Source organism: Hypanus sabinus, chromosome 1 (genome assembly GCF_030144855.1).
Source record: "Hypanus sabinus isolate sHypSab1 chromosome 1, sHypSab1.hap1, whole genome shotgun sequence".
Lineage (NCBI taxonomy): Eukaryota > Metazoa > Chordata > Chondrichthyes > Myliobatiformes > Dasyatidae > Hypanus > Hypanus sabinus.
The window spans coordinates 128,961,566-128,983,413 of NC_082706.1; the positions used below are offsets into that span (position 1 = coordinate 128,961,566).

The window sequence follows — 21,848 nt, forward strand, 5'->3', positions numbered from 1 at the left end:
CAACTCTGGGCATCACCTGGAAAAGAAGAACTGATAGTAAATCTTTCAGGTTGATGACCTACTGACAATTAATTTCTGTTTTCATTTCAGATATCAGCATTCACCTATTTTTGCTATTTCAGTCTTTTTTGTGATGCTTTTATACCAGCAATAGCTCTGGTGTCAGGTACCTGTTCTTTCTGAACGTTTCATTCTACCTATCAAACCCTTTCATCTATTTAACCATTTTTCACGTTCCATTTAAGACCTAAGTGGTTTGGGCATTTTCTTGCATTTTGTTTTGGGTTATTTGTGTTTTTTTAATTATTGAAATCTGCTGAGATATATTTATCAATGGCAATTAATTTTTCCCTACTTGCTTGACAGTATTTCTGTTTAAATAATAGGCTTCCAATGTACTAAGAGCACAGTGCGTTTATCAAAACAAAATTCGCCTCTGTGAACTTTCCGTTCTATTCATTATTGAAGTAAATATGATTGTATTTCTTAATATATTTGTATTATAATATTCTATTTCTATCAGCCTTTTCTGATGTCAAATCCTCTCTTTTCCACCCCCCCCCCCCCAGTTTGGATATTATTTATTTAGCAATACAGCATGGAACAGCCCCTTCCAGCCTAACGAGCTGCACTGCCCAGTAACCTCCTTATTTAACCTTAGTCTAATCACAGGACAACTTATAATAACCAATTAACCTACAAACCGTATACGTTGAATATTCCCAAGCTTCCCCAACAATTCCACTCTGGATGACCCTGTTCTGCCCACTAAATACAGTCTCTATTCTGGGTCATTTGTAGGAGCAGATAAATGGTTTTAGTTGCAAGAACAGTTGCAATTTTGTTGTGAGGTTCCATTAAAAAAGTCTTTACACTACTGTTCCTTACCACAAAGCATTCTACCACTCACACTTGCTCTTTCTGTAAGTTTTGTTTCTGCCAATGCAGATAGTAGATGATTTCAATTATGTAAATAATTTTATTCCTTGGATTTGGAAAAAATGAACCCAGTTTATTATCACCAGCATGTGTCATGAAATTTGTTACCTTAGCAGCAGCAGTTCAATACAATACCTGATAAAAATAGAAAGAAAAATGAATAAATAAATCAATCAATTAGTGTAAATATATATATATATATATATTGAATAGATTAAAAATAGTGCAAAAACAGAAATAATGCATTTTTTTTAGAGCCATGAATGATGGGAGTGCTTAGTGATGGATGTAGCCTTTCTGAGGCACCACTCTTTGAAGATGTCTTGGATACCACGGAAGCTAGTGCCCAAGATGGAAAGCTGAAATTTTACGACTTTCTAGCTTCTTTCAGTCCTGTGCAGTAGCCACCCACCTCCCCAACCAGGCAGTGATTTACTGTCAAAATGCCCTCCTTGGTACATTTATGAAAGTTTTTGAATGTTTTAGTTGACAAAATAAATATCTTTTAATGAAATATAGCCACTATTTTGCCTTCTTTCTGGCTGCATTGAGGACCAGGTTAGATCCTCAGAGATCTTGACACCCAGGAACTTGAAATTGCTCACTCTCTGCACTTCTGATCCCTCTGATTGGTTCATGTTTCCTCGACTTACCCTTCCTGTTCTTTCATCCTAATGCCATGATGATTCCATTCTTCAATAGATCTTGACTTCTGTGTCGTATATTGACCCATTCAATTCACCTGAGCCATTCTATAGCAAATGAATTATGGGAAATTTGGAGTTAATGCTTATGATTGAAACCCAACAACAGCAACTGTTGTACATTGCAAGCGGTTCAAGATGTTGAACCTCAAAACAAAATACTTGAGCTACCTACCAAGTGAATTTTGATCTCTAAGGTCAGTGTCTGTCTCTTCTATAATCATATAGCACATGTGAACCCTTCCATTAAAATGTTGATCTTTGCAAAGGAATCTCTGTCTCTATTCCCAGAGTTCAGCAGTACAATATTTTTACATTCCTCAAAGTTACTTCATAAAATATGTTTACCATGATCTCTTCAAATGTACAGATTTATGAATTCAACAGAGAAAACTGAAGATACTTGTTAATTGCTTTACAAAGAATAATAATATTGGTGGAAAGTATCGCAGGTTAATGGTAAAATGTTAATCCATCCAATATACAGTAGATGTTCAGATATAATTTTTAAAATGTGCAAAGCTTTCTAGTGCTAATTTAACCTTCATTGAGATTGAAGTGCTTAATCTGAATTTGTTGTGGCTATAAAATTTAAACCTCTAAAACCTATATTATCACAGACTTCACACCAATCAAACAATCCATGGATGATGTGGAGAATGGTGCTTCCAAGAAAGATGATGTTCTGGCTCCATTATTTTATGATGAATATGGTCAGCTTTTGAAGGAAGCACACCCCATGAATTAGAGGTGCACTCATAAAAGGACTGATGATACGAATTGACAAACTGGACTGGTCAAAGAACACTGAGGCTGTCTACAAGAAGGGTTAGAGCCATCTCTATTTCCTGAAGAGACTGAGGTCCTTTAACATCTGCCAGACGATGCTGAGGATGTTCTATGAGTCTGTGGTGGCCACTGCTATCATGTTTGCTGTTGTGTGCTGGGGCAGCAGGCTGAGGGTAGCAGACACCAACAGAATCAACAAACTCATTCGTAAGGCCAGTGATGTTGTGGGGGTGGAACTAGACTCTGACGGTGGTGTCTGAAAAGAGGATGCTGCCCAAGTTGCATGCCATCTTGGACAACTTCTCCCATCCACTCCATAATGTACTGGTTAGGCACAGGAGTACATTCAGCCAGAGACTCATTCCACCGAGATGCAACACTGAGCATCATAGGAAGTCATTCCTGCCTGTGGCCATCAAACTTTACAACTCCTTCCTCGGAGTGTCAGACACTCTGAGCCAATAGGCTGGTCCTGGACTTATTTCCACTTGGCATGATTAACTTATTATTTAATTTATTTCTGGTTTTATTTTGCTATATTTCTACTCTGTTCTTGGTTGGTGCGGCTGTAATGAAACCCAATTTCACTCGAGATTAATAAAGTATGTCTTGTAAAGGAATGGCATTGGAGATGGTCCAGCACAGGTTCATGACAATGATCCCTGAGAATGAAAGAACTAATGCACAAGAGTGTTTGGTGGCCCTGGCCCTCTACTTCTTGAGTTCAGAAGAATGAGGGGGATTTCATTGCAACCTATCGAATATTGAAAGGCCTAGGTATGTGGAGAGGCTGTTTACTATGGTGGGGGAATCTAGGGCCAGAGGGTACAGCCTCTGAATAGAAGGATATCCCTTTAGAACAGAGATGAGGAATTGATTTTGTGGAAAAATGATGCCGACTTTATGAGGCATTGTGCCTTGAAGATATCCTGAATGCTGGGGATACTGGTGCTCATAATGGAGATGACTGAGTTCACAAATTTCTGAGGCTTATTTTGATCCCTGGTACCAAGCAGTAATGCAGACAGTTAGAATGCTCTCCATCTTACACCTGTAAGAATTTAGAGTCAGAGTCATCAAAAAAGCCCTTCAGTTACCATGTTCTTCCTTGCTATCAATTAGTCCACATTAAACACACCCACCAGCATTTAATCCATAGTTCAAGGTACATTTATTATCAAAATCAGAATCAGGTTTATTATCACCGGCAGGTGACGTGAAATTTGTTAACTTAGCAGCAGCAGTAGTTCAATGCAATACATAATCTAGCAGAGAAGAGAATAAAATAATAAATTCATACATAATATTAATAAATAAACAAGTAAATCAATTATGTATACTGAATGGACTAAAACAATGTGCAAACACAGAAATACTGTATATCTTTTTAAAAGTGAGGTAGTGTCCAAAGTTTCAATGTCCGTTTAGGAATCCGATGACAGAGGGGAAGAAGCTGTTGCTGAATCGCTGAGTGTGTGTTTTCAGGCTTCTGTACCTCCTACCTGATGGTAACAGTGAGAAAAAGGAATGCCCTGGGTGCAGGAGGTCCTTAATAATGGACGCTGCCTTTCTGAGACACCGCTCCCAAAAAATGTACTTGGTACTTTGTGGGCTAGTGCCTAAGATGGAGCTGACTAGCTTTACAACCTTCTGCAGCTTCTTTTGGTCCTGTGCCATAGCCCCTCCATACCAGACAGTGATGCAGCCTGTCAGAGTGCTGTCCACAGTACAACTATAGAAGTTTTTGAGTGTTTGTATTTGTTGACATGCCAAATCTCTTCAAACTCCTAATAAAGTATAGCTGCGTTCGTGCCTTTTTTATAACTACTCTCCACTTCTAATCCCTCTGAGGATTGGTACGTGTTCCTTTGTCTTACCCTCCCTGAAGTCCACAATCAGCTCCTTCGTCTTACTGATGTTGAGTGCCAGGTTGTTGCTGTGGCACCATTCCACCAGTTGGCATATCTCACTCCCAGGAGTGTGTGATGGGACGGCGTGGAGGGAGTTTCACTCTGTGTCTGAACCTGGAAAGTGTGATGGGACGGTGTGGAGGGAGATCAACTCTGTGTCTGACCTTGGGACCGTGTAATGCGACCAGATGGAGGGAGATTCACTCTGTGTCTGACCCTAGGTGTATGTGATGGGACGGTGTGGAGGGAGATTCAACTCTGTGTCTGACCCCGGGAGTGTATGATGTGATGCTGTGGAGGGGGCATCGCTCTGTGCCTGACTGTTGGAATCATCTATAAATAAAATTCTGGTGTTGGGACAGGTTTCAATGAGAGATCATGAGAAAACAGCTCCTTGTGTTTTTTTTTGGAACAGCAGCAACTGCTGAAGCTCCTGTACATCCTCTCATCACCACCTGAGATTCTACCAACAATGGCTGTATCGTCAGCAAATTTGTAGATGCAGGTGAACTGGGAGAATCAGGTTGGTGCTGGGCCACAGGATAGGGAGCTTGTAGAGTGCCTACGGGATGCATTCTTGGAACAGCTTGTATGAGAGCCGACCAGGGACGACTATTCTGGATTTAGTGTTATGTAATGAACAGGTTTTGATAAGCGATCTCGCAGTAAAGGAGCCATTAGGAGGTAGTGATCACAATATGATAAGCTTTTATCTGCAATTTGAGAAGGATAAGGGCAGCTCGGAGGTGTCAGTGTTGCAGATGAACAGGGGAAACTGTGGAGCCATTAGGGAGGAGCTGGCCAAAGTTGACTGGACGGATAGCCTAGCAGAAAAGATAGTGGAACAACAATGGCAGGTATTCTTGGGAATTATGCACAAGATGCAAAATCAGTTCATCCCCCAGAGAAGGAAGGATTCAAAGGGGGGAAAGGGGCCACAGTGGTTGACAAAGGAAGTCAGAGATTGCATAGCATTAAAAAAAAGGAAATATGACAGAGCTAAGGTGAGTGGGAGGACAGATGATTGGGAAGTTTTTAAGGAACAACGGAACTTAACTAAAAAGACAATACAGGGAGAAAAAATGAGGTACAAACGCAAACTAGCCAGGAATAGAAAGGAGGATAGCAAAAGCTTTTTTAGGTATGTGAAGAGAAAGAAGATAGTTAAGAACAATGTTGGGCCCTTGAAGAATGAATTGGGTGAAATTATTATGGGAAACAGAGAAATGGCAGAAGAATTTAATGAGTACTTTAGATCTGTCTTCACTAAGGAAGACACAAGCAATCTCCCAGATGTATGGCTGGGCCAAGGACATAGGGTAACAGAGGAAATGAAACAGATTGACATTCGGAAGGAAACAGTGATGAGAAGACTGATGGGACTGAAGGCTGACAAATCCCCAGGTCCAGATGGTCTGCACCCTGGAGTGCTAAAGGAGGTGGCCCTGGAAATTGCAGATGCATTGGTAATCATTTTCCAATGTTCCTTAGATTCAGGATCAGTTCCTGAGGATTGAAGAATGGCTAATGTTATCCCACTTTTTAAGAAAGGAGGGAGGGTGAAAACAGAGAACTATTGACCTGTCAGCCTGACATCGGTGGTGGGAAAGATGCTAGAGTCCATTATTAAGGATGAAATAGTGGCATATCTAGATAACAGTTACAGGATTGAGCCGAGCCAGCATGGATTTACCAAGGGTAAATCATGCTTGACTAATCTGCTGGGAGTTTTTCGAGGATGTAACCAGGAAGATAGACGGGGGAGATCCAGTGGATGTAGTGTACCTCGATTTTCAGAAGGCATTTGATAAGGTCCCACATAGAAGATTGGTGGGTAAAATCAAAGCTCAGAGCATCCGGGGGAAGGCATTGACATGGATAGAAAACTGGTTGGCAGATAGAAAGCAAAGGGTAGCAGTGAATGGGTGTTTCTCGGAATGGCAGGTGGTGACTAGTGGGGTGCCACAGGGCTCAGTATTGGGACCACAGCTGTTTACCATTTACGTTGACGATTTGGATGAAGGCACAAAAAATAACATCAGCAAATTTGCTGATGATACTAAGCTGGGTGACAGTGTGACATGTGATGAGGATGTTAGGAGAATTCAGGGTGACATGGATAGGCTGGGTGAGTGGGCAGATACTTGGCAGATGGCGTTTAATGTGAATAAGTGTGAGGTTATCCACTTTGGGAGTAAGAACAGGAAGGCAGATTATTATCTGAACGGTGTAGAGTTAGGTAAGGGAGAAATATAAAGTGATCTCGGAGTCCTTGTTCATCAGTTACTGAAGGTGAATGAGCAAGTGCAGCAGGCAGTGAAGAAGGCTAGTGGAATGTTGGCCTTTATTACAAAGGGAATTGAGTACAAGAGCAAGGAAATCCTCTTGCATTTGTACAGGGCCCTGGTGAGACCACACCTGGAGTATTGTGTACAGTTTTGGTCTCCAGGGTTAAGGAAGGACATCCTGGCTGTACAGGAAATGCAGCGTAGATTCACGAGGTTAATTCCTGGGATGTCTGGACTGTCTTACGCAGAGTGGTTAGAGAGACTGGGCTTGTACATGCTGGAATTAAGGAGATTGAGAGGGGATCTGATTGAAACATATAAGATTATTAAGGGATTGGACAAGATAGAGGCAGGAAATATGTTCCAGATGCTGGGAGAGTCTAGTACCAGAGGGCATGGTTTGAGAATAAGGGGTAGGTCATTTAGGACAGAGTTAAGGAAAAGCTTCTTCTCCCGGAGAGTTGTGGGGGTCTGGCATGCACTGCCTTGGAAGGTAGTGGAGGCCAATTCTCTGGATGCTTTCAAGAAGGAGCTAGATAGGTATCTTATGGATAGGGGAATCAAGGGATATGGGGACAAGGCAGGAACAGGGTATTGATAGTAATTGATCAGCAATGATCTCAAAATGGTGGTGCAGGCTCGAAGGGCAGAATGGTCTACTTCTGCACCTATTGTCTATTGTATTTGAACTATGCCTCGCCACAGAGTCACCCCTGAAGTGCGCCAATGTTGATCACCAGCGAAGAGGAGATGTTATCACCAATCTGCCAGATTGTGGTCTTCTGGTTAGGAAGTTGAGGATCCAATTGCAGAGGGAGGTACAGAGGCCCAGGTTCTGCAACTTCTCAATCAGGATTGTAGGAATGATGGTATTAAATGCTGAGCTACAGTTGATGAACAGCATTCTGATATAGGTGTTAGTGTTGTCCAGGAGGTCTAGAGCCGTGTGGAGAGCCATTGAGATTAATTGATCTATTGTGGCGATAAGAAGTTGCAATGGGTCCAGGTCCTTGCTAAAGCAGGAGTTCAATCAAGTCATGACCAACCTCAAAGCATTTCATCACTATCAATGTGAGTGTTACTGGGCGATACTCATTAAGGCAGCCCACATTATTCTTCTGGTATAATTGGCGCTGGTATAATTATTGCCTTTCTGAAGCAAGTGGGAACTTCTGCCACATTATAATGTATATATTATACAACCTTGAGATTCATCTCCTAACAAGCTGCCATGAAACACAGGCACCCAAAAAATTATCTATTTATCTACAAAAAAAGAATAATGTGTAGAGAATAAAAGCCACATCGTGCCCATAAAGAAATAAAAGAACCCATAAAAAATAGACACTTGAACGCCCAATGTGCAATGATTAAAAAAACATGCAAACAGTAACCACAAGCAAAGAGTGTTTCTGAACTCAAGTCCACAAAGAGAGTCACCACAGAGCTGATTAAACATCATGGAGCAGCGATCTGAACTGGTCTGCACCTTGCCTCGAACCCCAGCACCATGACCTTTTCAATCTGTTCTGGCACTTAACTCTCTGTCTGAACAACCAGTCCTGCCACTCCGATACACTAGACTTTGCCACCTCAATTTCCCCTGTAAATCTCTGTACAAACATTGTGTTGAGCCCCTTTGATACACTCTGGGGCCTACACCACACAGCTTTGATTTGGCCTGTGCCTGACCTTCCACACTTTTCCATGCTCTAAAACTTGGCAGAGTGCTTGTCTACATAGTTTTGACCAGATTTCAATCACTCCATATTCTTCCTTAGATCTCCTCCATACCTCTGGTCCGAAACCTATCATAATCCTTGACACCTCTTAAGGGATTAAAAGAAAAGATTCCTACTGTCTACCCTGTCTATATTCTTAGTAATTTTGTATGCTTTTTATCATGCCAACACTCCAAACAATACAAATCCAGTCTGTTCCATCTCTCCTCATAATTGAAATGCACAAACTCACGCATTATCCTGTTTATCTTCTCTACTCATCTTCTTAGACATTTGGAGAATGGGTAAAGAGGTGCTAGAGGGAATATCATGTAGGAAACATAAGAAATAGGAGCAAGTTTAGGCCATCCAGCCCGTCAAGCCTGCTCCACCATTCAATAAGATCATGGCTAATCTGACCATGGGCTCATCTCCAACTACCTGCCTTTTTCCCCATAACCCTTAATTCCCCTACTATACAAAAATCTATCCAAACTCATCTTAAATATACTTACTTAGATAGCCTCCACTGCTTCATTGGGCAGAGATTTCCACAGATTCACCACTCAGGGAAAAGCAGTTCCTCCTCATCTCCATCCTAAATTTACTGTGAGGCTATTTACTGTGAGGTTCTAGTCTAGGATAAAATAAAATTTCATAATTTTATGTGTTTCCATAAAATCTCCTCTCATCCTTCTGAATTCCAACAAGTACACATGGTCTAACCTCCCCCATCTCTCGAATCAACCTAGTCAACCTCCTCCGCACTGCCTCCAAAGCCAGTATATCTTTCCTCAAGTAAGGAGACCAGAACTGCACACAATACTCCAGGTACAGCCTGCTGTTAAATTCAATCCCTCTGTCAATGAAGGTCAATATTCCATTTGCCTTCTTGATAGCCTGCTGCACCTGCGAACCAAACTTTTGCGATTCATGCACAAGCACCCTCAAGTCCTTCTGCATAGCAGCATGCTGCAATTTTTTACCATTTAAATAATAATCTCATCTTCCATTCTTCCTTCCATTGTACTCCATCTGCCAGACTCTTGCCCACTCACTAAACCTATCTATATCTCTCTGCAGACTCTCCATGTTCTCCACATAATATGCTTTCCACTCAATTTAGTGTCTTCAGCAAACTTAGATACACTACACTCAATCCCCTCTTCCAGATCATTAATGTATATCATGAACAGTTGCGGGCCCAGCACTGACCTCTGTGACACATTGCTCAGCACTGATTGCCAACCAGAGAAACACCCATGTATCTCAACTTTCTGCTTTCAATTGGTTAACCAATTCTCTATCCATGTGAATACATCACCCCCAACTCTATGCATCCTTATCTTATGGGTAAGTCTTTTATGTGGCACCTTATCAAAAGCCTTCTGGAAATCCCAGTAAATAACATCCATGTGTTCCCATCTATCCACTGTGCTTGTTATATCCTCAGAGAACTCTGATAAGTTTGTCAAACGGGACCTGACTTCACTGAATCCATGCTGCATCTGCCTGATTGATCTATTTCCTTCCAAATGCTTTGCTATTTCTTCTCTAATGATAGCTTCAAACATTTTCCCAACTAATAATGTTAAACTAATTGTCCTATAGTTACCTGCTTTTTACCTACATCCTTTTTTGAACAGTGGCATGACATTCACCTTCTTCCAATCTGTGGGGACATGCCCGGAGAAATTATCACCAAAGCCTCAACTATAACCTCTGCCATTTCTTCCAGTACCCTGGGATGCATTCCATCAGGACCAAGGGACTTGTCTATCTTTAGGCTCACAAGTTTGCTCAGCGCTACCTCTTTAGTGATAGCTATTGTATTGAGGTCATCACCTCCCATTGCATCCATATCATCTTGCTTCTGCACGTTAGACATGTCCTCCACCATGAAAACTGACACAAAATAGTCATTCAAAGCCTCAGCCATTTTCTTATTACTGAATATCAATGACCCCTTCTTGTCCTCCAAGGAAGCCACGTTCACTTTGGCCACCATGCAAAATGAACATATTGAATGTACAGTTCACAACAGTTAATGAAAAGCACCCATGGTAGAATCATATATAGATACCACCCCACCCTCCCATTCCCCAAATCCAAGCCAACCTTACAATATATAGAAAAGTTAATAAGAACTTTTATCTCCACAGAGCTGTATTTATTTAAAACAAAAGGTATATTGCCTACTACCTGGGCTATTATATTTTACACATCAGATACCGTAAATGTTAACTGAAAGAAGCTGGAAGTAAGGGATTTATATGTAAAAGAAGAGAAAAGGAATGGACCTTTAAACTAAGCGGGAATTATGAAAATATTCAAGAAAAGGTCCCCACACCATTTGGAACTTTTTGTCCAAATTAAGGAGTGAATAATGAATCTTTTCAAAGTCTAAACAGGATATAATGTCTCTGAGCTACTGAGCATGAGTGGGCAGGGCAGCCTTTTCCATTTTATATAACTACAAAAACTTGTACTATCTGTTTTTATATTTTGTGCTAGTTTATTGACATAATCTATCTTCCCTTTCTTTATTGCTCACTCAATGGTTCTTTGCTTCTTAAAGTTTTCCCAATCTTCCAGTTTCCCACTACTCTTGGTGACTATGTACGAATGAGCTTTTAGTTTGATGCCTTCCTTTATTTCCTTACTTATCCATGGCTGGCTCTCCCCACCCTTACTTTTAACTGCAATATACTTTTGTTGAGCACTGTAAAAAATCTCTCTTTGATAGTCTCCACTGTTCCTCAACTGACGCACTATGTTGCCAATCTACCCTACCCAGCTTCTCCCTCATCCTGTTGTAGTTTAAGCATAATACACTGGTTTTAGATGAAACTATTGCACCCTCCATTTGTATGAGAAACTCAGTCATACTGTGTTCACTCTTACCAAGAGGATCCCTCTCTACAAGATTGCTAATTTTACCTGTCTCATTGCACAGGACCAGATCTAAGGTTCAGTAACATGCTGTTCAAGAAAGCCATCATTGTATGCATTTTATGAAATCCTCCTCAAGATTGCCTCAGACAGACAGACATACTTTATTGATTCCAAGGGAAATTGGGTTTCATTACAGCCGCACGAAGAATATTGAAGAAATATAGCAATATAAAACCATAAATAATTAAGTAATAGTAAGATAATCATGCCAAGTGGAAATAAGTCCAGGACCAGCCTATTGGCACAGGGTGTCTGACACCAAGGGAGGAGTTGTAAAGTTTGATGGCCACAGGTAGGAATGACTTCCTATGACGCTCAGTGTTGCATATCAGTGGAATGAGTCTCGACCAACTTGATTCACTCAATCAAGTGTAAGTTAAAGTCCACCATGATAACTACTGTTCCATTCTTATATGCCTCAGATATTTCTTGCTTTATTGCCTGTGCCACTGTAATGTTATTATTTGGTGGCCGATAAACAACTACGAAAAGTGATTTTTTTCCCTTTACTATTCCTAATCTCTACCTAGATGGATTTAATATTCTGCTTCTTAGATCTTATTTCGTCTCTATCACCCTGATCTCATCCTTAATTAAGAATGCTAACCCATCTCCCTTATCTTCCTGCCTATCCTTCCTTATTACCTGATACCCTTGGATATTTAATGTCTGGTCATGCACGTTGGTGGACTATTTTTTAAATTGGGAGAAAATTTAAAAAATCAGTGGTGCAAAGGGTCTTGGGAGTCCCTTTGCAGGATTCCTTAAAAGTTAACATGTAGGTTGAGTTGGTGGCAAGGAAGGCAAACGCAATATATTAGCTATTCATTTCAAGAGGACTGGAATTGAAAAACAATAATGTAACACTGAGACTTTACAAAGCAATGGTCAGTCTGCACATGGAGTATTGTGAGCAATTTCAGGCCCCAATTCATAGAAAAAGATGTGCTGGTAATGGAGAAGGTCCAGAGGAGGTTCACAAGGTTGATTCTGGGAATGAGTGGGTTAACATATGAAGATTGTTTGATGCTCTGGGCCTGTACTCATTAGAAGAATGATGGTGGATCTCATTAAAACCCACTGAATATTGAAATGGATAGGTAGAGTGGATGTGGAGGGTTTGTTTCCCGTTGTGTGTGAGCCTATGTCCAGAGGGCACAGCCTCAGATTAGAGGGATGTCCATTTAGAATAGAAAGGAGGAATTTCTTTAGTGAATTTGTGGAATTCTTTGCCACAAATGGCTGTGGAGACCAAGTTATTGTGTATATTTAAGGTGGAGGATCAGGACTTCAAAGGTTACAGGGAGAAGGCTGGAGAATAGAGTTAAGAGGGATAATAAATCAGCCATGACAAAATGGTGAAACAGACTTGATGGGCCAAAGCAGCTAATTCTACTCAAACACCTTAAGGTCAACTACAATCACATCCTCCTGGGACTGGTGCAGTAACCAGAACTGTGTACAATATTATGGCTGTGGCCTAACCAGGGTTTTATAAATTTGTTCTTATTCTTCTATGTCTTGGCTAGTGAAGGGAAGAATTTCAAGTACCTATATACCTATGCTACTATATTCAGGGATCCTTAGACATGATTTCAACATGCAGGTGAACTGGGAGAATCAGGTAGGTACTGGACCCCAGGATAGGGAGTTTGTGGAGTGTCTAAGGGATGTATTTTTGGAACAGCTTGTGCTTGAGCCAACCAGGAACGAGGCTATTTTGGACTTGGTGATGTGTAATGAACAAGAATTGATAAGCGATCTTGAAGTAAAGGAGCCATTAGGAAGTGATCATAACATGATAAGTTTTTATCTACAATTTGAGAGGGATAAGGGCAGATCAGAGGTGTCAGTGTTGCAATTAAATAAAGGAGACTACCGTGCCATGAGGGAAGAGCTGGCCAAAGTTAAATGGGCAGATGCCCTGGCAGGAAAGACAGTGGATCAGCAGTGGCAGATATTCTTGGGGATAATACAAAAGATGCAAAAGCAGTTCATTCCAATGAGAAGGAAGGATTCAAAGAGGGGGGAGGAGCCACAGTGGTTGACAAAGGAAGTCAGAGATTGTATAGCATTAAAGAAAAAGAAGTATGATAGGGCTAAGATGAGTGGGAATACAGATGATTGGGAAAGTTTTAAGGAACAGCAGATCTTAACTAAAAAAGCAATACGGAGAGAAAAAAATCAGGTATGAGCTCAGTCTAGCCAGGAATATAAAAGGGGATAGCAAAAGCTTTTTTAGCTATGTGAAGAGAAAGAAGATAGTTAAGAACAATGTTGGCCCCTTGAAGAATGAATTGGGAGAAATTGTTATGGGAAACAGGGAAATGGCAACAGAATTTAATGCGTACTTTAGATCTGTCTTCACCAGGGAGGACACAAGCAATCTCCCAGATGTATGGATGGGCCAGGGTCATAAGATATCAGAGGAATTGAGACAGATTGACATTAGGAAAGAAACTGTGATGAGTAGACTGGTAGGACTGAAGGCTAATAAATCCCTGGGTCCGGATGGTCTGCATCCGAGGGTTCTAAAGGAGGTGGCTCAGGAAATTGCGGATGCATTGGTGATCATTTTCCAATGTTCCTTAGATTCAGGATCAGTTCCTGAAGATTGGAGAGTGGCTAATGTTATCCCACTTTTCAAGAAGGGAGGGAAGGAGAAAACGGAGAACTATCGCCCTATTAGCCTAACGTCAGTCATGGGGAAAATGCTTGAGTCCATTATTAAGGACGAAATAGTGGCACATCTTGATGGCAGTAATAGGATTAGGCTGAGCCAGCATGGATTTACCAAGGGCAAATCATGCTTGACTAATCTGTTGGAGTTTTTTGAGGGTGTAACAAGGATGTTAGACGAGGGTAAGCCAGTGGATGTTGTGTACCTAGATTTTCAGAAGGCATTCGATAAGGTGCCACATAGGAGATTGGTGAGTAAAATCAGAGCTCATGGCATTGGGGGCAGGGTTTCAACATGGATAGAAAACTGGTTGGCAGATAGAAAGCAAAGGGTAGCAGTGAATGGGTGTTTCTCGGACTGGCTGGAGGTGACTAGTGGGGTACCACAGGGCTCTGTATTGGGATCACAGCTCTTTACGATTTATGTCAATGATTTAGATGAGGGCATTGAAAACTATATCAGCAAGTTTGCTGACGATACTAAACTGGGTGGCAGTGTGACATGCGAAGAGGACATTAGGAGAATACAGGGAGACTTGGATAGGCTGGGTGAGTGGGCAGATACTTGGCAGATGTCATTCAATGTGAATAAATGTGAAGTTATCCACTTTGGAAGCAGGAACAAGAGGGCAGAGTATTGTCTGAACGGTGTAGAGTTAGGTAAGGGAGAAATGCAAAGAGACCTAGGAGTCCTAGTTCATCAGTCAATGAAGGTGAATGAGCAAGTGCAACAGGCAGTGAAGAAGGCAAATGGAATGTTGGCCTTTATTACAAGGGGAATTGAGTACAAGAGCAAGGAAATCCTCTTGCATTTGTACAGGGCCCTGGTGAGACCACACCTGGAGTATTGTGTACAGTTTTGGTCTCCAGGGTTAAGGAAGGACATCCTGGCTGTACAGGAAATGCAGCGTAGATTCACGAGGTTAATTCCTGGGATGTCTGGACTGTCTTACGCAGAGTGGTTAGAGAGACTGGGCTTGTACATGCTGGAATTAAGGAGATTGAGAGGGGATCTGATTGAAACATATAAGATTATTAAGGGATTGGACAAGATAGAGGCAGGAAATATGTTCCAGATGCTGGTAGAGTCTAGTACCAGAGGGCATGGTTTGAGAATAAGGGGTAGGTCATTTAGGACAGAGTTGAGGAAGAGCTTCTTCTCCCTTGTGAAGGTGTGGAATGCACTGCCTCGGAAGACGGTGGAGGCCAATTCTCTGGATGCTTTCAAGAAGGAGCTGGATAGATATCTGATGGATAGGGGAATCAAGGGATATGGGGACAAGGCAGGGACTGGGTATTGATAGTGAATGATCAGCCATGATCTCAGAATGGCGGTGCAGACTCGAGGGGCCGAATGGTCTACTTCTGCACCTATTGTCTATTGCATGAAGCTTCCCCTGTTCTTCAGTAACTGTAACACCCTGTCATTTTGATTGTCCTATCCTTGCTAACTCTTTCAAAGTGATTAGCCAGCATATATCAGGATTAAATTCCATCTCTAATTTCTCTGCTTATCTTGCCCACCAAACATCATACTGTGATCTTACAATTAACACCACAACATGGTGTGATAACAGCAGTCTTTCCCTCAATGTCGGTAAAACCGTTCATTGACTTAAGGAAGGTGGACAGTGCTGTGGCTCCTGTTTACATCAATGGTGCTGAAGTTGAGAGTTTCAAGGTCCTCAGAGCAAACCTCACCAATGCCTCTACTTCCTCAGGAGGCTAAAGATATCTGGCATGTCCCATTTGACCCTCACCAATTTTTATCAGTGCACCATAGATGCATCCTATCCAGTTGCTTCACAGCTTGGTATAACAACTCATCTGCCTGTGACCGAAAAAGATGGCAAACACTTGTGGACACAGCTTAGCACATCATAGAAACCAGCATCCTTCCATGGACTCTTGTCTACATTTCTCGCTGCCTTAGTAAAGCAGCCAGTATAAACAAAGACCCCACTCACCCCTGACATTCTCTCTTCTCCCACCTCCCATTGGGCAGAAGGTACAAAAGCCTGAAAGCATGTATCACTAGGCTCAAGGACAGGTTCACTAATACAATAAGATACATCCTTGATCCTCACAATTTACCTCATTATGACATTGCACCTTATTGTCTACTTGTATTGCACTTGCTCTGTAACTGTGACACTTTACTCTGCACTCTGTTATTGTTTAAACTTCACACTAACTTAATGTGCTTTTGTAATAACTATATGAACGATAAGCAAGTTTATCAGTTTACCTCAGTACATATGACAATAATAAATTAATTTATCAATCACTGTTGGCTGCAAATTTACTAATACCAATTTCAGATTTATTAATAAATTTCAAATTTAAAACTTTGAACATCTGCTGTTAATTGATTTGCTGTTGAATATATCATTGCTCGGCATTTTCTCTTCTTAAACTGATTTTTATATATTTTCCCCCAAATTACAAGCATCCAGGTCTATGAGATTGATGTTGAATGCCTGGAGTCTTGTAGATTGTCAATATCTCTTTTTATAAAGTACCTTTAACATGGGAGAGCCTTTGGAGGAGAGCTTTTAATATACGTGACCATATTGTAAGGGAAGCAAGTAATAATAGATATCAAGGAGCACGTTAAAGAGAAGGAGAGAGTCTGAAGGGAAGGAATCTAATGGTGATGCAACTGTAAGATACCTAAGATCAGTATCTCAGATTTTGGAGGGTTATAGGACATAAGGAGGCTGTCAAAATCAAAGTCGAGTATATTGCCACATCCACAAGTACCTGTCCACACGTGCAATGGAAAACTTATTTACAGTAGCAGCGTCACTGGCTCATAGTAACAGATAAGCAACATTCACAAGAAAAATATAAAATAAGCATACATTATCCACTATTTTACAGGAAAGAACGGCAACATTTTAAAATCAATTAGTTACCAGGTCACGAGCAAATTTAGGACAGCAAGCCCAACATTCTACAGAATTCTAGGAGTAGTATATGAGAAGCGTTTTGCAGAACAGAGTGGCTGAGCACAGAAGTAATAAAGGGGACAATTAACTCGAGGCAGTGCCAGTTATGAGGAATATTATGGAGGTTGAAAGTGGTATTCTTGGCAATGGAGAGAACAGGGGGTTGAAAACCAAGAACATTGGTGGCGATAACAATGTTGGCAACAGTTTTTGTTTTGGGTTTACGATCCAAAATTCAAAAAAAAACCTGAACTCGCCCTAGAAAAATAAAATTATTTTTGTAAACGTACGTTCTTGCTTCTCAGAAAGAAACCGCAAGAATTATATTGTAAATTTGACCAACAATCTAATTTGTTTCTCAATAGACTGCAGATGCTGGGATCTGCAGCGACAAATAATCTGCTAAAGAATGCAATAGGTCAAGCAGGATCGGTGGAGAGACGAGGGTAGCCGAGGTTTCGCGTTGAGACCTTGGGTCTGGAATGTGTCCAGATGTAGAGTGTCGAGTCGAACCGCTGTCTATCCAATTTCCTCCACTGATGCTGACTGATCCGTTGAGTTCCAGATAACAGAACTCCGCCCGAGGAACTCAGCAGGTCTGTAGAACTGCTCCATGGCGATGCAGCATCTGTGGAAGCAGGAACGAAATTTTGCCGACCTTACGGGTCAAAACTCTGCATCGGGACGCCCCGTCTGGGATTTCATCCCGCATTGAAGTTGGCGTGATAATCCTTTGCTGAATTAGAAAATGAGGTGATAAAACAGGAAAACAAAAGGGAAAACTCAGTCAGGTTAGAACCATCCCTGCACAAGCTCTCCTCCCTGCATTGTTCCCAGGTTGTGTTGCTGTGGAAGAGGAGGCGGGATTTCGTTTCCTCCCCGCCCGCGCTGTACCCAGCAGGGACTCGCTTCGCAGCGCAAACATATGAAATCCTCACCGACTGACATAAAAGAGTTGCTTTAACTTTGCTTTACATAAATTGTTGTTGTACTCACTCTACGAAAAAGCGAGGCGCCCCGGGACTGCAAACGGGGGGTAAGTTTGAGAAAAGAAGAACCAACATTTTTAAGAGTTGGAGGAGAAGTTGAACACAGTTTAGCGAGCTTTCGCAATGGCTGGGGCGTTTGGGGGGAGCATTGTGTTGGGAGAGTGAAATACGGTTAAAGTAGGACAGGGGTTCGCCGGGATTAGGTCTGGATGGTTTCTTTTGTCGGGGTCTGCAAAGCCCTTCGGTGCTGGAGACGTTCCCGCACCGTGAGCAACTTCCCCCACAGCTGCACCCCCAACCCCCCGTGTTTCCATGTAAGTCGTAACTTTTTTGTAAGATTGAGGGCAGTGGATTCAATCCGCGGCGGAGACCGTATTCGCAGGAACCGATCTGGGACACGAGATGGTCTCCAGGCAGGGTGACGGCTCTGGCAAACCGAGCGGGAGATTGTCCTTCCTCGCCCCGAGCGCCATCCTCAGCCCCTGCACGGTCCGGCCCAAGATGTACGCAGGAACAAAACACTGGCCGGCAATGTTGCCGCCGAATTGCCCTGTTGGTCGGGGAAAGAACCGCGGCAGAGGGTCAGTGTGAGCGAGGGCAACCTCCGTCTCTCCCCCACGGAGACTTGGTCTTCAGGCATGGCGTTTAATGCATTCCTGACCAACCTACCACTCCTCGAGCCCTTCCACCCCACTACTCTCACCACCCCTACCCCATTACTCTCGCCCCTTTCCCCTCATTCCTCCCCTTCCCTCCCCTCATCTATCCCCTTACTCCCCTCATCTCCTCCTCCCTCCTCATCTCCCCCCTCTTCCCTCATCTTCACCCTCCCCTCATCTCCTCCTCTCCCCCTCCCCTCTCCCTCCTCCCCTCTCCTCCTTTTGCATTTGTTTTGTTGTCACTCCTGTTTTAATTACCTTCCCTTCCTCTTCACACAATCCTTTAGTTCCCTGTTCCCTGCTTTCCCCTCCCCCCCCCCCCCCACCTTCCAGATTTGGTGTGTATTCTGGATGTGTTGAGAACCAGGTGTCCCTCTCTCATGTCAGGTCACACCTGCATAGGCTGAGACACCAAGAATTACATTCATCTGCGGAAGATCCATGCTGAAGTTTTGAAGCTCTCATTGGGTTATTTGAAGACAGGCATCAGTGGGCATTTGGTCATTAAAGGAAATGGGGGGTTTTGAGCAGGGAAACACACAAACTGCTGGAAGCACTCAGAGGCCATACAGTATCTGTGACGAGATATGGATAGTTGGCATTTCAGCTCAGGACCTTTCACCTGGACCCATTTATGGAGCCCCATCGGGATAGAGAGGATAGGGCAGGAAACGGGTATTTGTGCTGGATACGTGGTGGTGATCTTATTGAATCACTGATGGAGTATGAGGGGGTAGGTGAGTGTGTTGCAGCTTTTCCCTCATGCGCCACCTGGGCTTTCTCTTCCTAACCCATCTACACTTCTGCAGTACAGTTCTTTGCGAGTAGCAGGCACCTGAGGAGTGAGCTCAGATTGCTGGTCGGTCAGATTGTGTGCCTGGAATTTGCTAATCCTTGTTTGCATTACAAGCTGCCTTATGCAGCTGGATCCTGGACTTCCTGTCAGATCACCACCAGGTGATAAGGGTGGGCTCCTTCACCTCCACCCCGCTGACTTTCAACCCAGGAGCCCCTCAGGACTGTGTACTAAGTCCCCTCCTTTATTTCCTGTATACCCATGACTGTGTCATCACCCACGGCTCTAATCTGCTAATTAAATTTGCCGACAACGCTACATTGATTGGCCTAATCTCAAACAATAATGAGGCGGCCTACAGGGAAGAAGTCATCTGTCTGACACAGTGGTGTCAAGAAAACAGCCTCTCCTTCAATGTCGCAAAAACAAAGGAGCTGGTTGTGGATTAAAGGAGGAATGGAGATGGGCTAACCCCTATTGACATCAGTGGATCTGGGGTTGAGGTAAGTTCCTTGGCATCACATCACCAAGGACTTCACGTGGTCTGTACAAACCAGCTATGTGGTGAAAAAGGCATACCAGCGCCTCTTTCACCTCAGACGGTTGAGGAAGTTTGGAATGGGTCTCTAAATCCTAAGATAGGAGCACAATTGAGAGCATCTTGACTGGCTGCATTACTGCCTGGTATGGGAACTGGCCTTCCCTCAATCGCAGGACTCTGCAGAGAGTGATGCGGACAGCCTAGCGCATCTGTAGTTGTGAACTTCCCACTATTCTGGACATTTACAAAGACAGGTGTGTAAAAAGGTCTAGAAGGATCATTGGGGACCCAAGTCACCCCAACCACAATCTATTCCTTCTGCTACCATCCAGGAAACGGTACAGCAGCATAAAAGCCAGGACCAACAGGCTCCAGGACAGCTTCTTCCACCAGGCCATCAGACTGTTGAGCTCACACTGACCTGAGTGTGTTCTATATTACATTGACTGTTCTGTTTATTATAAATTACTGTGATTGCACATCTAGACAGAGAGGTAACGTAAAGAATTTTACTCTTCATGTATGTGAAGGATGTAAGAAATAAAGTCAATTCAATTCCAGTGGCATTGTTACAGCAGGGCCAGAGCCAGTGGCAGACAGATAGAGTCACTCAGTTGATGGTTTTGTTCAGTGCATAGTATTATGCATCATGCAGTCTTCCTTTAAATAGCATAGCTCAGATATGCCTGAAATATAAATACGTTGAATTTAAATTGTGTATCATATGGTGAAATGCTATTTTTTGATTGTTGCAGCAATCCACACTGCATATCATAAAAACAGAAAATGCTGGAAATACTCAAGGGGGTCAGGCAACATCCATTGGAAGGGAGCAGTTAACATTTCACGTTAATGGCCCTAGAGCCTTTGACCTGAAACATGAACTGTGTTTCTCTTCCCACAGAAACAGCCTGACCTCCTGAGTACTTACAGCATTTTCTGCTTTTGCTTTAGTTTTCCAGAATGTGTAGTTGTTATTAAATTTTCTCTGTGTATGAATTCTCTGCACTTTTTTACAATTGAACTTCTTTTGCATCCCCTCCAGTGCAGCTTGGCAGTCCCGGGCATTGATAGTTTCATTTGAGAAAGATGAAGCATTCCCAAAGTGTTGCAGTACTGATATTTGCCACAGTCCTTTTCATCAGTTGGATCGCCAGTGCCAGGGCATGCAACAAGGCTTTATGTGCTAGTGATGTTAGCAAGTGCCTCATTCAGGTAGGTTGACCATTAAATCACTGCAATCATAATTGGTGTAAAGTCTCCTCATCGTCAGCTTAAACTTCAATCTAATTGGGTGTGGTCTGGGCTCCCACATGCATAGTCATAAGTTCATACTCCTGAGAGAGTTCTGCACTGGCATGAGTTCAAGTGAGAAGTTAAACAGAGAGGACCTTACCTCACCTTGGTGTGATGGACTTCATGGCACTGTTTGATGAACAGGAGAGATATTTCCAGTCTGCATTTACCTCTGAACCCTCATCACTGAAGCATTTGATCTGCTCATAATGACATAACTCTTCAGTGAAGCTTGTAGGGCACTGTGTACCTCTGTGTCTGCAGAACTTCATAGGATATAAAGCACTTTGGGTGGTCTTGAGGATGTGAATTACTATTACTTTCAATAGCAATAGTATTACAATAGTATTACTTTCGTGGCAGGCTGAGCGTCAGAACTGATCTGAAGTTCCTGATACCCATTTTTCGTGTGTGGCCCGAGGAGGCACTGCTGGAATCTTGGTGGTGGAGAGACTCTGTACTGGCAGGAGGCTCCTCTTTTCACCCTCTGTTGAGAAGGCTAGCCTGCGGCAATAGCTGTAAGCGGAGAGCACTATGCGGCATACAGCATACAACATGCACTGACTACAAGCACTACTACACTAGACGCTTTACACACACCCTGTGAGCAAATACTCCACTGTACTTCACT

At 42.6% G+C, this 21,848-nt stretch overlaps 1 protein-coding gene across 2 annotated transcripts in view; it reads left to right on the forward strand.

Annotated features, from left to right (window-relative positions):
• The first annotated feature begins 17,789 nt into the window (after positions 1 to 17,789).
• Positions 17,790 to 21,848, forward strand: part of twsg1a (twisted gastrulation BMP signaling modulator 1a) — a 46,460-nt gene continuing 42,401 nt past the window's right edge. Inside the window, exons 1-2 of one of the 2 annotated variants that reach the window (XM_059976283.1) lie at positions 17,790 to 17,972; positions 20,967 to 21,136. In XM_059976283.1, coding sequence (XP_059832266.1) covers positions 21,011 to 21,136 — 126 coding nt within the window. In that variant the 5' untranslated portion in view covers positions 17,790 to 17,972; positions 20,967 to 21,010. Of the gene's footprint in view, positions 17,973 to 18,123; positions 18,240 to 20,966; positions 21,137 to 21,848 lie in introns of those variants that run through there. The other variant, XM_059976292.1, reaches the window with a different exon arrangement.